Source organism: Oryctolagus cuniculus, chromosome 7 (genome assembly GCF_964237555.1).
Source record: "Oryctolagus cuniculus chromosome 7, mOryCun1.1, whole genome shotgun sequence".
In the NCBI taxonomy this organism is placed as follows: domain Eukaryota; kingdom Metazoa; phylum Chordata; class Mammalia; order Lagomorpha; family Leporidae; genus Oryctolagus; species Oryctolagus cuniculus.
In genome coordinates this window covers 136,912,273-136,928,702 of record NC_091438.1, presented here as the reverse complement: position 1 = coordinate 136,928,702, position 16,430 = coordinate 136,912,273, and the positions used below count along the sequence as shown (strand labels likewise).

Sequence of the window (16,430 nt, the reverse complement as noted above, 5' to 3'; positions counted from 1 at the left end):
GCCCAAGTGCTTGGGCCCTTGCGCCCATGTGGGAGACCCAGATGAGGCTCCTGGCTCCTGGCTTCAGATTGGGCCAGCTCCAGCCATTGCAGCCATTTGGGGAGTGAAACAGTGGATGGAAGATCTCTCTGTGTCTCTCCCTTCCTCCCCGCCTCTCTCTGTAACTCTGTGTTTAAAGTAAACAAATAAATCTTCTTTTTTTTTTTAATACAGGCAGAGTGGACAGTGAGAGAGACAGGTCTTCCTTTTGCCGTTGGTTCACCCGCCAATGGCCGCTGCAGCCGGCACACCGCGCTGATCCGAAGGCAGGAGCCAGGTACTTATCCTGGTCTCCCATGGGGTACAGGGCCCAAGCACTTGGGCCACCCTCCATTGCACTCCCGGGCCACAGCAGAGAGCTGGTCTGGAAGAGGGGCAACTGGGACAGAATTGGCGCCCCGACCAGGACTAGAACCCGGTGTGCCGGTGCCGCAAGGCAGAGGATTAGCCTATTGAGCCACGGCGCCAGCTACAAATAAATCTTTAGGTAAGAAAAATACTCTGTCATTGAGACAGTCGCTGCTTCTGCAGCCTAGAGCCACACCTCCTCCCTGCCAGGCCCAATTCCTTCACTTCCCCCAGGCTGCTCCGGCCCTGGCCTGCTTGAACTCCTCCAGATCCATACCAGCTCCTCTGCAAACTCATTCCCACCTCCCTTATCTCTTCCCCCATTCCAAACACAATCAATCCCTCCTTGCTCTGGGTCCTCTCAGCACTGTGGTCCCCAAATATGATCCCCAAAACACTGAATCTGTGAGGACAGCCAAGGAAAGGGGGTTCCGTGCTGAAACAAGTTTGAGAAACGCTCTGCAGACACTCCCCCAGCACCCCCTTGGCACTCACAGCATCTCTGGGCAAGGGAAAGGCCACAGGCAGGATGCCCAGTCAGCATCGCTTAGCCCAGGGTTTCCCAAGCCTCTTTCCTCCTAGAAATCTTCAACAGCTCTAGGAACAGGCTTCAGAAAGTGCATCCAGCGCCCCGTGCACGGGCCTCTGTTCACAGGATCGCACTGATCTCATTATCCATGTCTAGGTCTCAGTCCCTCGCTAGACTGTGATACCCTGTGGGCTGGGACCATGTGAATCATGGGAGTTGGAGAGGGCTGGCACTCGAGGGACAGTAGCAAATACCGGGAGACGTGCAGAGCAGTGCCAACCATGATGGCAACAGTGACACAGACCGGCTTGCCGAATGCGGGGCTCTCCCCGTTCTGGGGAGGAGGTCCATCCCCCCCCCCCCAGAGTCTGGGGGAGAGACCAGGGGCCCAGCACCCCGAGGGATCCCTTGGGGCTGGAGTGAGGACTTCTTGGATCTGGGGTGGCCTCAGGGAGCCTAAGGAAGAGATGAGGAGCCCCACGACCTGTGGGACACCAGACCCTGAGGAAAAGGCCCCCTGGCAGAAATTGGCCACAAAAGTTAAAAAGGAGCAACTGCACAGCCTGGGTGTGTAACAGGGCCACAGCACTCAGATGCCCAGGGGCGGCAGGGGCCTGAAGACAGGGGCGGGGGATGCAGAGGCTTGGGGGTGGTCCGCAGGACCGGTGGCCCGGGCCTGGCCCTAGGAGCGCGCCCGGAGGCCCTAGGCTCACCGCGCCCCAGGTGGCGGAGCGGCCTGAGCTGGACTCTTCTGGTCTGGGAAGTGAGGAGCTTGCTGTGGGTCGCCTGGGCGGAGCCGGCCAGCGGGGATGCAGGTGCGGCTGGAGGCCGAGCTTTGGGGTTCCGAGGATCGCTGAGAACCGCAGCGCCATAGCGGAGATCCCGGGGAGCCGGACGTGGAGAAGCGAACCCCAGGGCGCCTCGAGGGGCGTTCCTCGCCCCAGGGCTGTCCCGCTACCGAACGTGGGGTCCCCTCCAGCCAACGATCTCGCCCCCCTCGCCCGCTCACGCCCGAGACCCCAGGGCCCGTCACCGTTCCGCCTTGCAGGCCACACCCCTCCCCCGGCGAAGGGCGCCGGGGTTAATCCCCCTCCCCCAGCTTAAGGCGCCGCGCCCCCTTTGTGAGCCCGGACGCTGGAGGCGAGAGCCCAGCAAACGGTTCGCGGCCTTGCGGGCAGCTGAAGCGAGGAGGGAGGAGGGGGCTGCGCCGCAGCTGTCCCGCCAGGCCCCGGGGACAAAGGGCCTGCTGGCGGCCGGCCCGAGCCATTTTCATGCTTGTTGGGATTAGGCTAGGACGCAGCGTTCGCCGTCGCGTGGATCAGCGGCCGGGCACGGGGCGGGCTCCGGGGAGGCCACCTTTTGTCTGCGCCTTTCGGGGGGCGGACCCCGCCCGGGCACCGCGGAAGGACGCCAGCTGACCGAGGCCTGGCGCTGCCCCTCGTGCCCCCTCCCCTGGGACTGCTGGAGTGCCACAGCCCGAGCTCGCTTTTTGTATGGGATGTGGGGGCCCCTGCCCAACCCCAATTTTCTCGCCCCTCACTCATGTGCCCAAATGAGGAAGGAGCCGTCAGGAGACTGAGGGGTTCTGGGCCAGGGGGCTTGGGAGGAGAACAGGATGGAGGAGGGGGAGAGGCAGTGGCCAGATCTGGGCCCGGATGAGGTTTGAATGGGGGCACCCACAGGCCTGGGGTGCAGAAGTCTGGTGTGATGGCCTGCAGCGTCCGGGGGACTGTAGGTGCACTCTTGTGTCAGAGCCGGGCCCAGGAGTGCCCATCCGTGGGTGTGTGTGGTGTGTCCAGTGGGGGGGGGCTGCTTGGGTGCCCGGTGGGTGCGGGCACCTATACCAGTGTGGGTTTGGACTCGGGTTCAGATCTCAGAACACCTCCATCTCGAGTTCTTCTCCTCTCACCGCCAGCGTCCCTGAACCCCCTGGTATTCAAGTCCCTTAGCCAGGCTTACAGCACAGCTGCCAGAGGCATCTCCTACCTCAGGCCTTCCAGCCTCTCCCCATCAGAAAGCAGCAGCTAAGTTCCTGTGTGCCAGGCTCAGTTCTGAGTCCTTTACCTGTGCCAACTCATCGAACTCTCCCCAGCCCTGTGAAAGAAGTATAAGACGCTTGCTCCCATTTTACAGTTGTTGAGAGAAGCGAGGCACAGCCAGTAGGTGGAGGATCCAAGCTACCCGGATCCTGCCAGCCCCAGAAATCACTATCCTCTGTTGCCTCAGCTTCTACTGGTTCTGCAGGCTCCTCTTCCTCCAGGAAGATCTTCACAGACCTCAGCCTTCTCCTGTCCCTGTCACCTGTTGGTGCTGAGGGGGACAGGTGGTCACAGGCTGCCACCAGGGGGCACCCATCTCTTCAGGGATAGCCACCCTCAGAGCCCTGCAAAGCCAGACCCTGGGCTGGGATATCTCTCAGAGAGAGATTTTCCATCTGCTGGAGCTGGGCCAGGAATTCCACCTGGTTCTCCTACATGGAGGACAGCGGCCCATGTACTGGGGCCATCCCCCGCTGCCTTCCCAGGCACATTAGCAGGAGCTGGATTGGGAGCAGAGCAGCCAGAACTCAAACCCTGGCTCCACAATGGCATGGCGGTGTCACAGGCAGTGACTTAACCTGCTTCGCCACGATGTCAGCCCCGACCCTGAGCTCTTGGCACCCTCCCTGAGCTCCCAGTTCTTTTCCTGCCTCCCTGCAGTCTGGGCTTTAACCCCATCCCCTCTGACCATACTTGATGGGGCTGAGCAAGTTGGGGTTCCTGGAGGGAAAGCTCTCTTCAACCAGGCCCTCCCTCGTTCCCCAACAGACCTCGCCTTGTCCACCTCCCTGTGGATCCTTCCATGCTTCAGGCCTGTGTTTGCCGCCTGTTTGGACATCTGCTGTGCGCAGAGGCCTGGAGTGGTTTGTGCATTAGACTTTCAGATATGAGTCTCATCTACTTGTGCAGAGCTGCCCCTTTGCCATTGGTTCACCCTCCAATGGCCGCCGCAGCCAGCGCGCTGCGGCCGGCGCACCGCGCTGATCCGAAACCAGGAGCCAGGTGCTTCTCCTGGTCTCCCATGTGGGTGCAGGGCCCAAGCAATTGGGCCATCCTCCACTGCACTCCCTGGCCACAGCAGAGAGCTGGCCTGGAAGAGGGGCAACCGGGACAGAATCGGCGCCCCAACCAGGACTAGAACCCGGTGTGCCGGCGCTGCAAGGTGGAGGATTAGCCTAGTGAGCTGCGGCGCCGGCCACCCCTTGGGATCTTATGCACTGGATCTTCTCAATGCCTGCGGGGCACCGGAAGATTGCAGGGTGAGGAAGGTGGAGTGTAGACCAGGTCTGCCTCATGCAAGAGGCCTAGCAGTAGCCGCAGCACATCCCACAATCGGGAACCAGCAGAACTGACGGGAACCGCAATGCTAGATGGCGTTGCCTCAGCCACCGGGGTCCTGCCTCAGTTGCCCTACCCCAAATCCTGATGTCCTGGCTGAGGCTCTGACTCTCTGCCCATGCCAGTCTCCTTCCAATCCCCTATCCCAGGGGCTGGGCTTAGCCTTGGACCCTCAGAGGCTAGCAGGGGTCCTGTGGACATCCAATGCAGCACACTGTTCCCTGGGTCGGCCTGCCTGCCTTCAGCTCAGTTCAGAGAGCTCTTTTATGGAAAGGAAAAATCAGGCAGCTTTATCTTTTTAAAGGTTCTTAAATTTTTGTTTGTTTACTTTCATTTTATTTGAAAGGCAAAGACACAGATCTTCCATCCACTAGTCTATTCTCCAAATGTCTACAACAGCCAGGTCTGGGTTGGGTGAAAGTCAGGAGCCAGAAATTCAATCCAGGTCTCTCACATCATTGAAAGGGACCCAAGTGCTCGATCTGTCACCTGCTACCTCCTGGGGTCTGCAGTATCAGGAAGCTGGAAGTGGACAGAGAGCCAGGACTCGAACCCACACTCTGATGTCAGAAGTGGGGCTCTCAGGCAGGGTCTTCATTGCCACACTAAATGCCTGCCCCAAAACTCTTTTTTTTAGATGCTTTTCAAATTTTAGATTCAGACTCCTTAACGAAAAATTAGATGAATTTTCTATGAAATAGTTAAATGTGCATCACAAAAGCACTGTAACAATAATAATCAGAAGTCTCATCATTATAGCTTACTCTGTCAGCACAGTTCTAAATATTTTACACATTATATATTCATTTAATCTTTGCAACAACCCTATGAGATGATAACTACCATCCCCATTTTTAAAAAGATTTCTTTTATTTATTTGAAAGATTTCTTTATTTATTCTACAGAGAGAGGAAGAAACAGAGAGAGATGTCTTCCATCCACTGGTTCACTCCCCAGATGGCCACAATGGCCAAAGATAAGTTGATCCAAAGCCAGGAGCCAGGAGCTTCTTCTTGGTCTCCCATGTAGGTGCAAAGGCCCAAGGACTTGGCCCATCCTTTGTTGCTTTCCCGGGCAAGTTAGCAAGGATTTAGATCGGGAGCGGAGCAGCCGGGACTTGAATTGGCACCCATATGGGATGCCGGCACTGCAGCTGGGGCTTTAAACCATTGCACCACGGCACCAGCCCCGACCATCACCATTTTAAGATGAGAAAATTGAAGCATAGAGAAGCTAACTGACTTGCCCAAGGTCACAGAAACAAGAAACGATGGAGCCAAGACTCTAATCGGGGTGGTTTGGCTGCAGTCTGTGCCGTAAGCAGCCGTCGTGCTCAGAAGAGCCCTCACAGTTTAGGAAAGGGGCTCCTTCAGAAGCGTTGCTTTCTCATGTTCTGAGAGCTTGGTGTTCCTTCATTGTTAGGAATCTCCGGGGGCCAGCGCTATGGGTTAAAGCCCCAGGTGCAGTGCCAGCATCCCATATGGGTGCCGGTTCAAGTCCGGGCTGCTGCACTTCCGAGCCAGCTCCCTACTAATGCACCTGGGAAATCAGTGGAGGATGGCCTGAGTCCTTGGGTCCCTGCATCAGTGTGGGAGTCTCAGAAGAAGCTCCTGGCTCCTGGCTTCCGATCAGCTCAGCTCCAGCACTTACAGCCATCTGGCAAGTGAAACCAGCAGGTGGAAGACCTCTCTCTCTGTGTAACTTTCTTTCAAATAAATAAATTAAAAAAAAAAATCTTCATAGGTAACTTAGCCACAGCCCTTTGCCAGAACATCCCGTAGTAAGTGATTCTAGTAAGTATCACATATGTTCTGGGTCACTGTTTCAGATTTCGTGAGGCTTAGAATAAATATGCCTGGGGCAGGCATTTGACCTAGCATTAGGACACCTGCATCCCATATCAGAGCGCTGGGGTTCGAGTCCCAGCACCAGGTTCTGATTCCAGCTTTCTGCTAATGGGGACCCTGAGAGGCAGCAGTGATGACTCAAGTAGTTGGGTTCCTGCTACTCATGTGAGAGACATGGATTGAATTCTGGCTCCTGGCTTTGGACCCCCAGCCATTGTGGGCATTTAGGAAGTGAGCTAGTGGATAAGATCTGCCTCTCAAACTAATTAATTACTTAAAAAAAAAAAAAAAGGAGCTTTACCTGCTAGTGCACCTGGGAAGACAGATGATGGCCAACTACTTAGGTCCCTTCCACCCAAGTGGGAGACCCAGATGGAGTTCTGGACTCCTGGCTTCAGCCTGGCCCAGCCCCAGCCATTGTAGCTATTTGAAGAGTGAACCAGCAGATGGATCTCTGTGTCTCCCTCTCTCTCTCTAATGCTGCCTTTCAAATACATATACATATACATATAATTATTTTTTTAAAGGGACTCAGGGCAGGTATTATAGCACAACAGGTTAAGCTGGCTCTTGGGACACCCGCATTTCATATCAGAGTGCAGATTTGAGTCCTGGCTGCTTTGCTTCTGATCCAACTTCTTGCTAATGCATCCTGGGAGGTGGCAGATGATGGCTCAAGTGCTCATGCTCCTGCCACCCATGTGGGAGACCCAGATGGAGTGTAGGCTCTGAGCTTAAACTTAGCCCAGGCTTGCATGTTATATGGCATTTGGGGGAGTGAACCAGTGGATAGGAAATCTCTCTTTCTGTTTGTCTCTCTCTGCCTTTCAAGTAGATGGAAGTAAATAAACTTTAAAAAAAAATACAAAGAAGCCCGTGTAAGAATTTTTAAAATTGGGTTGGCGCTGTGGCTCAGAGGGTTAAGCCACCACCTGCAATGCTGGCATCCCATGTGGGTGTGCCTGGGAAAAACAGAAGACGATCCAAGTGCTTGGGCCCCTGCTACCCACATGGTACATGCAGATGGAGTTCCAGGCTCCTGGCTTCAGCCTGGCCCAGTCCCAGCCATTGCAGTCATTTAGGGAGTGAACCAGCAGATGGAAGATTTCTCTGTTTCTCCTTCTGTAATTTTGCTTTTGAAATAAATAAATAAATCTTTTTTTTTTCTTTTTTTTTTTTTTTTTTGTTTTTTTGACAGGCAGAGTGGACAGTGAGAGAGAGAGACAGAGAGAAAGGTCTTCCTTTGCCGTTGGTTCACCCTCCAATGGCCGCCGCGGCCAGCGCGCTGCGGCCGGCGCACCGCGCTGATCCGATGGCAGGAGCCAGGAGCCAGGTGCTTTTCCTGGTCTCCCATGGGATGCAGGGCCCAAGCACCTGGGCCATCCTCCACTGCACTCCCTGGCCACAGCAGAGGGCTGGCCTGGAAGAGGGGCAACTGGGACAGAATCCGGCACCCCGACTGGGACTAGAACCCGGTGTGCCGGCGCCGCTAGGCGGAGGATTAGCCTAGTGAGCCGCGGCGCCGGCCAATAAATCTTTTTTAAAAAAGGAGTTTTTAAAATATACAATAAATACACTTTATTGGAAGGCTAAAAGAGAACTTAGATTGCTCTGAAATGTTTAAATTCTTATAAGTAGAATATAATCATTTGTAAGACAGTTAACCAGTAAAATGTACCTTTACTTAACCAACATGTGCCTTCAGTGGTGGGTAGCCCCTGCCTCCTGGTACCCATAGCCTTGCATAAGAGCCTCAAGGGACGGGCTGCTAGCCGTGGGACCCTGAGGGGTGGCACTTCTGTGACGAGGCTGCAGAACACTGGGACTTCTGTCCTACTAGCTGTCACTTGGCCCTTTCACGTGCTTTCAGGAAGCAAGGGGATATGCTGGAAGGGCCCACGCGGCCAGGCACTGCAGCACACGGCTGAGGGCGAACAACGGAGACCTTAGGCTGACACCTAGCCAGCAGCCCTGGGATAGACCGCGACCCTGCAGACCCAACAGCTGTGCTCCGGCGCCCAGCACATGTCACATGTGTGTGTGACATCACACATGTGGACTGTTTTAAGTGCTCCCTAAGTTTGAGGGTAAGTTGTTATGCAGCCGTAGATAATATACTTTCTTTATCAAAATAATGATTTTTTTTTTTTTTGAGAAGAGGCCAGACCAGCTATGGTGAAAGCTGGCTGGCCTCGGGGTCTGGGGGCTCCAAGCAAGGCTGGGGCCAGCAATGGCCTTGGACCTGGAAGATCTCAGACTTGGGAGCTGAGAGTTCTGCAAGCATGGGGGAAAATTAGAAATTATTAAACCATATGCACTAGCATAAAATAGGAGCGTAAAATAGGAGATACACTCTCTGGTTCCTACCTCAGTCTCCCCCAGTCCAGGACCCTTCAGGGCAGTGGGGACTCCAGGCTATGATTGAATAGCAGTGTTGTGTATGTGATGGTGGGAGGCCGGGTGGGCAGAGTCACACACCTTACAATCTATTCGGCCCCAAGGCGACTTAGGACAAGGACAACCTCATGCAGAGCTCTCTCAGGCAGGGCCAAGGCACCCTCATCAGACTGGGAAGCTGCTGAGACACCGCCATCAGATCGCCAGGCCCAGGAGGCTGAACTCCTCCCCAGTGTCTCTCCTGACCACCGCCCCCTACCTCCCAGCACAGGCCCCTGCCCAAAGGGAGGTCGGTGAAGAAGAGGACACCAGACAACAGAACAGAGAAACACACTTGTGAAGTTCCACTCTTGGCCCCAGTTTATTCATCCTGGGTTAGGCCAGGCAGCAGGTTCACACTCAGCATGCGGGAGCTACAGACACCAAGAGCCCAGGGTCCACATTTCACGCCCTCTCCCTGTACCTTTCCCCCACCCACTCCTCGGGATGGAACTCTTTTGAGATGGACAGCAAGATCCTCTATGCACGGCAGACATGGAGACTGAGGGCCAGTGGTGCCACGGCTGGTCCAACGGTGTAGCCTCACCCACAGCAACCTCAGATTCTCTCGGCTCCCAGGAGCAGAGCCGAGAGTTCAGCTACCTCAGTCGTTGGTCCTGCCCAAGACATGACCACTCAACAGCTCTCGGAGCCTCTGCTGGAGCCTGTCCCTGTTGAAAGGCCATCCAAGAGCTGCCCGAGGCTGGGCTGATGCTGCCTCCTGCCCACAGTCTCGCCCTGCAGAAAGGGACCAACCCAATTAACAGGCAAAACTGCGAAAGCCAGAGACGCACAGCAAGGCACAGGCACAGAGGGGGCAGGGAGAGGTTTTTCCCCGACTGCCTTGGAACACCCACCTATTTCTTGCAAGCTTGTGAGCGCACGTTCCTTCTCGGCAGAAACTTAAGTCAATGCTTCGGTCGGTTAGGGACCTGCTATGTTAGAATTTCCACTCTCCTGTTCCTCAAAGGGCTCTGCCACTGTCATTTCCCTATCACCATGTCCAGTGTGTCCAATGGCAGAGCCCAAGAGGAATAGTCCCCAACCTTCCCTGGCACCTCCTGCCATGAGCTGCACCTTCCCGCTCCCAATTTCCTTCCCTCAAGCCAATTCTCCACCAACTGCTCTGAAAAACTGTAGATAACATGCTATGGCAGGGGGCTGGTGTTGTGGCGTGGCGGGTCAAGCTGTTGCCTGCAATGCTAGCATCCCATACGGGCGCCGGTTCAAGTCCCAACTGCTCCACTTCTGATCCAGCTCCCTGCAAATGCACCTGGGAAAGCATCAGAAAAACGGCGCAAGTCCCTGGGGCCCTGCAGCCACATGGGAGACCCAGAAGAAGCTCCTGGCTCCAGACAGGTGACTTAGGACAAGGACAATCTCATGCAGGGCTCTCTCAGGCAGGGCCAAGACACCCTCATCAGACTGGGAAGCTGCTGAGAGACCACCATCAGATCGCCAGGCCCAGGAGGCTGAACTTGCCTTATGGCCATTTGGTGAATGATTCAGTGCACGGGAGACCTCTCTCTCTTTCTGTAACACTGCCTTTCAAATAAATAAATAAATATTGTTACAAAATGCTGTGGTAGGCCAGAACAGCCTCTAAACCCCTCACAGCAAAGCCAGCATCAAGGACAGTGAGCGAGAAGAGCAAGGTATAGGATAAGTGAGGGGAAGAGATGAAGAGAAATGGTCTGGAAAATTCTAGGAGAATGGATCAGCCACAGATAGATGACAGCAGGGTACATCCTTCAACTGACAGCAGGCCAGCCATTTTTCATTGGGGGACAGTGAGACCCAGAGGAAAACAAAGGCTGGTGTAGGCCACGGGTAACACAGGATGTGTGCAGATGAAATCAGTAGGCACCTGCTCACCAGTCTGTCTGCAAATACATATGCACCCCGACATATAGGCCTGCACACACAGGGGTTCACTCACACACACCTAGCACATGCCTACACATTCACACACACACACACACATCTTGTGCATAAACATCCTCACTTATGCACATACACACGCTGTTGGGTACCTGTCCACACTTGCATATACAAATTCACTCCATTACATACATGCTACATACATGTTCATTCTTACATACTCACATGTAACAGCACACTCAAGCTCATTCACACATACCTGCACACACCCGTTTTTATGTTAGCACATACACACTCATTCATTATGCTTACCCGCACTCAAGCTAGCAAATAATCATATACTTATTTGTGCACAGCCACACACATGCCTGCAAACATACACATATATACCCTCGCACACTTGTGGGGGCACAGCCTTAGCCCTGGTCCTGGGGCCTAGATGGTGCTGCCTTCTGCTGGAAACGCCGGATAAGCTCCTTGCGATTGTCTAAGATGGTATCGAAGCTGTCCTGCAGCCGGGCCTGCTGGTCAACCAGCTGGTGCTGCAGGCCCCGGATCCACTGGAGCAGTGCCAGGCGCCGGTACATCACCAGGTGCACATGGTGCTTCTCCTTCTCCCGCTCTTTATAGCGCTCCTGAGCCTGCAGCTGTTGCACAGCCTGGGCCACGGAGGGCAGAAGAGGATCCGGGGGGCCCAGGCCTCGAGGGGTCCCACAGGCAGACTCAGGACTGCTGCTGCGGCTGTCGATACTCAGGGAGCTGCTGGTATAGCCGTTGTCCTCCAGAGGGGAGCAGAGTGTGCTGGTGCCCCCCATCTTCTCAGGCTCAACCCCGGGAATCTCTGCTCCCTCCGGGGGGCTGCGGACGCCCTCCTCGGGGGCTCTGGGAGCCTGGTTGTTGGAGGGCTGCTCGGGGGAGCTCCTCCTCAGGACGGGCTCCACGGTGCCTGGCATCCCGTGCCAGTTCTCATTGGCGTCCCTGGGATTTGCCATGAAGTTGGAGTTGCTGTCTGGTTGGGGCTGGCATACTCCGGGGGGCGGGCCCCCCAGGAACGGGCCCCCCTCAGCTAGCCCTGGCTCCATGGCGAACATCTGGTCTGCAAAGGGGAAGCAGAAGAGTCACACAGGACAGAGCCACAGCAGCCTGGCCACAGGGCAGCAGGCACACGCCTGGCAGCTCCTTGTCATCCCCTCCCCTTGGCTGGGCTCGCACTGCCCCTGCTGGTCCCCACCTCCCTCACTGCTCCTTTGCAGTAGCCTGCACAGCGTGTTTTTCAGCGCTCCGAGGCAGGCTGCCTTTTCGTTCTACACGCTTCTCCCCAGATGACCCGGCTGTGGGCTGCAGCTTTGGGAATCATCATATGCTGGTAACTCTCCAATCTGTCTCCAGCCCAGATCCAACTGTTACCCAGCCCTGCAGCCACCCACAGGCCCCTGGAAATCTCCCAGTCCCAGCCAGCTCCCATCTTCGTGTCCTCAGCAAGACGGCTCTGCTCCCTGTTCAGCCACCCCAGCCAGAGCCCGGAAGCATCCTGGAATAAGCATTTTCCTTCCGTCCCTCATCTCTTATCAATCACCAAATTCAGACAATTCTTCCTCTTCAATTTCGTTTGGCTCAGGCCATTTTTTACCTGGACTAGTGCCACAGCCTTTTCACTAATCTCTCTTCCTGTGGCTAAACATGTAAATTTGGGGGCTCAACGTGGTTGCACAGCAGGTGAAGCTGTTGTGGCAATGCTGGCATCCCATATCAGAAAGCTGGTTCAAGTCCCAGCTGCTCTACTTCCAATCCAGTTTCCTGTTAATGCATCTGGGAAGGCCGTGGAAGATGGCCCAAGTACTTGGGCCCCTACCACTCACATAGGGACCAGGATGGAGTTCCTGGCTCCAGGCTTCAGCTTGGCCCAGCCCTGGCTGTTGCAGCCATTTGGAGAGTGAACTAGTAGACAGAAGATTGGTATTTCTCTCTTCTCTCTGTCACTGACTTTTTTTTTTTTTTTTTTTTTTGGACAGGCAGAGTGGACAGTGAGAGAGAGAGACAGAGAGAAAGGTCTTCCTTTTGCCGTTGGTTCACCCTCCAATGGCCGCCACGGCCGGCGCACCGCACTGATCTGATGGCAGGAGCCAGGTGCTTCTCCTGGTCTTCCATGGGGTGCAGGGCCCAAGCACCTGGGCCATCCTCCACTGCACTCCCTGGCCACAGCAGAGAGCTGGCCTGGAAGAGGGGCAACCGGGACAGAATCCGGCGCCCCGACCGGGACTAGAACCCGGTGTGCCGGCACCGCAGGCAGAGGATTAGCCTAGTGAGCCGCGGCGCCGGCCATGTCACTGCCTTTCAAATAAATAAATGAATTTTTTAAAAAAGATTTATTTAATTATTTGAAAGGCAGAGTTAGAGAGAGAGAGAGAGAGAGACACCTTCCATCCGCTGGTTCACTCCCCAGATGGCTGCAATGGCCGGAGCTGTGGCAATCTGAAGCCAGGAGCCAGGAGCTTCTTCCAGGTCACCCATGAGGGTGCAGGGGCCCAAGGCCTTGGGCCATCTTCCACTGCTTTCCCAGGCCACAGCAGAGAGCTGGATTGGAAGTGGAGCAGCCGGGTCTCAAACCAGCGCCCATATGGGATGCTGGCACTGCAGGCGGTGGCTTTACCCGCTATGCCACAATGCCAGCCCCATAAATAAATGAATTTTAAAATGCAAATTTAAAAATTGAGTGAGTACTGTTCCTGAACTCCTCTTAAAGATCTACATGGCCTAATGGCCCTGAGCACCCGCACCCTGCCTCCCATCACATCCGACTGCTCCAGGAGCTCAAGATCCACTATTGTTGCGCTCCACTATGGCTCTGGCCTGCAGTGCCTGCCTCTCCCTTCCCCTCTAAGCTCCTCCCTCTCCACCCGGCAAATGCTCTGAGGCCTGCCTGAGAATCCCCCCTCCATCTGCCCCGCCCTTAATAAATGTAAACACAGTTCCTCATGCCTTCCTCCAGCTCCCCCCATCACGCTCCTGGAGCAAGCACTGAGGTGCCACGCCCGATGCGCCATCCCTCTTCCCCCACCACCTGCATCCTGGCCCTAGTTTGCCCCATCCGGAGTTCCAGGAGGGAGTGCAAAGGGCATCCCTCTTCCTAGCAGGGCTTCCACCAAAATCCCGGTCTGAACTGAGAAGAGGTTTCTCCCGACCACGACCACACACTTACTCCCAGGACAGGGAAACCGGAGGGTCACTAAGGGGTACAAGGTAAGGGCAGCAGGCCCCAGGGGGACCCCTAAGGTGGCACAGGCTCTTCCCACAGTTGGGAGAGGGCAGAAGGCCTGGAAGGATCCAGTGGGAACGATTCCCGCGGTGACCTGCGGACCCCCAGGCCTCCCACCAAAGTGTGCACTTAGGTGCCTGGAGCCTCCCCCGAGTCTTTTTCCTAAGCAGGCTGGAATGGGCTGGTGGTGGCGCTGAGGATCCTGGGTTCTCAGCGATAGTAAAATGGGGATCAGACCCCGGCCCCACCCCCAGTTAATCCGCAATTTGCCAGGGCCGGGAGCAGCGGCGGCCGCCCTTCCTTCCTGGCGCTGCCGGAGACGTCCCCCGGGGAATAGGGCAGAGGCCGTCCCCGCAGAGCTCCGCGGAGGGGCCGCTGGGCGCGGGCTGCAGCCCCCAGCCCCCGGCCCCCGCGGCGGGGCCCCCAGTCCTCCCCCTCGGCCCGGACTCACGGCCTGGAGGCGCCCGCTCCGGCGCAGCTGGCTCTGGTTCCGGCGCGCCCCGCTCGGCCTGGGGGTGTCTCGCCCGGGCTTTCCCGCGGCCCGGGCCCGGACTGCGGCTGCTGGCGGCGTCTGCGCGGCGGGGCGGGGTTGGGGCGGCCCACGTGGGCCGGTTCGGTTCTGCGTGGGAGCCTTGCGCGGGGCCCCTGCGCCGCAGCCGCCTCCCCCGCGCCGGCTGCTCAAGGCCAGGCCTTCCAGGTCTGGCTGTCGCCTAACGGCGCTCGCTGGGCCCCTCCTTCCTCGAGGCTGTGGCACGCACCGCAGCCTCTGCCTGAAATGTTGTCTCCTGGCTAGGCTTCCCCACATTTCAGATCTGAGAAACCTTCTGTGATCCCCGAGACAAGACTGGTCCCCCGCTTTGTATCATCTCAGAGCACTTATGTTCCTTTGATCAAAATCTGGAATTTTATATTAATTGTGTGCACATCTGATTCATCATTAATGAAAGCTACTTTAAAAAATTATTTAGGGGCCTCAGCGGCCATTTGGGGAGTGAACCAACGGAAGGAAGACCTTTCTGTCTCTCACTATCATTCTGTCAAATAAATTAAAAAAAAATTTAAAAAGTGCACGCCCCATATAAAAAATTATTTATGTATTTGAAAGGCAGAGTTCCAGAGAGGGAGAGAAGAGATCCAGCCCCCAAATGGCCGTGGCCACAATGGTGGAGCCAGGAGCCTGAAACTCTATTTGGGTCTGCCACTTGAGTGGCAGGGGTCCAAGCCCTTGGGACGTCCTTTGCTGCTTTCCCAGGTACATTAGCAGGGAGCCTGATTTGAAGTGGAGCAGCAGGGACTCCGCCAGCCTTCCTATGGATCTTGGCATTGCAGGCCTGGGCTTACCCCACTGCGCCACAAAGCCAGACTGAAGGCTACTTTTTTTTTTTTTTTTTTTTTTTTTTTTTAATATGCTGTGGCGTATTGGGTAAAGCCACCGCCTGCAATGCCGGCATCCCATATAGGTGTTGGTTCGAGTCTCCGCTGCTCCACTTCTGATCTAGCTCTCTGCTATGACCTGGGAAAGCAGTAGAAGATAGCCCAAGTCCTGGGCCCCTGTACCCACGTGGGAGACCCGGAGGAAGCTCCTGGCTCCTGGCTTCAGATCTGTGCAGCTCTGGCCATTGCAGCAACTTGGGGAATGAAGCAGGAATGAAAGACACACACACACTCTCTCTCTCTCTCTGCCTCTCCTTCTCTCTCTGTGTAACTCTAACTTTCAAATAAATAAATAAATCTTTAAAAAAAAAATAGAAAGAGTCCCCTGGGACAGAGCTCAGGTTGCAGAGAATTCCTGCTAGGCACAGACGCCCTCCGTGGCGCCTGCACAGTGGGTTCCTGTGCAGTTGCCCATGTGCACAGATGTAACTGGATAAGAAAGTCCTCGGTCCCAAGCTGGAGTAGCTTGTCAGAGTTCCACTCACTGACCCTGATCCCTGTCACTCCCTTCCTCCTTGTAGTACGTGTGTAGAGAGCTCAGTTTGCAATTAGAGAACAGAGTCATTTCTGACCCTATGAAGCATCCTCTTCCGGTTCCCACGTGATTCTGACTCACCATTCTACAACCTGGAGACCCGATGGCACATCGCACCACACCAACAAACCTACATGCAAAAGCAGGGGAACTGGAGAGAAAAAATTATGATCACAACAACTGCGATTTTAAAACAGAATAGGGGATAGAAGGCAAAAGTCAAAGTTTGGGTAACAGCTAAGAGAATATAGGTGGTGACTTCAGCCCCATTCATACCCAGGCCCTAAGGCCATGTCTCCTCCCCTTTCCCTCCCCTTTCCCCTTCCCCTCCCTTTCCCCTTTCCCTCTCCTACTGCAAGATCCCCTTGCCGGGCTGGCACTATAGTGTAGTCGGTAAAGCCACTTCTGGTGCCAGCTTCCCATATGGGTGCCGGCTCGAGTCCCAGCTGCTCCACTTCCAATCCTGCTCTGTGCTATGGCCTGGGAAAGCAGTAGAAGATGGCATAGGTCCTTGGGTCCCTGCACCTGCGCGGGAGACCCGGAAGAAGCTCCTGGCTCCTGGCTTCGGATCCGCCCAGCTTGCACTGATTCAGCCATTTAGGGAATGAGCCAGCAGATGGAAGACCTTTTTCTCCCTCTCTTTCTCTGCCACTCCTTCTCTCTGTGTGTAACTCTTTCAAATAAATAAATAGAAGATCCCCTTGCCATCAGCCATCAGTTTTCTTCCTTATGAAGTGACCCAGACCCA

At 55.4% G+C, this 16,430-nt stretch overlaps 1 protein-coding gene across 2 annotated transcripts; it reads right to left on the bottom strand.

Annotated features, from left to right (window-relative positions):
- Window positions 1-8,879: 8,879 nt before the first annotated feature.
- On the bottom strand, window positions 8,880-14,415 carry C7H1orf216 (chromosome 7 C1orf216 homolog). Of its 2 annotated transcripts, XR_011390785.1 has the most exons (3): window positions 14,165-14,296; window positions 9,434-11,553; window positions 8,880-9,314 (listed from the first exon to the last, which is right to left on the bottom strand). XR_011390785.1 is itself a non-coding variant. In XM_002720692.5 (2 exons), exon 2 carries the CDS (start codon window positions 11,546-11,548, stop codon window positions 10,874-10,876), a length of 675 nt encoding a protein of 224 aa, XP_002720738.1. In that variant the 5' UTR covers window positions 11,549-11,553; window positions 14,165-14,415; the 3' UTR covers window positions 8,880-10,873. The 2 variants fall into 2 exon arrangements, 1 of the variants encoding a protein (XP_002720738.1); XM_002720692.5 differs by having other exon boundaries at window positions 8,880-11,553; window positions 14,165-14,415.
- Between the last annotated feature and the right edge of the window lie 2,015 nt (window positions 14,416-16,430).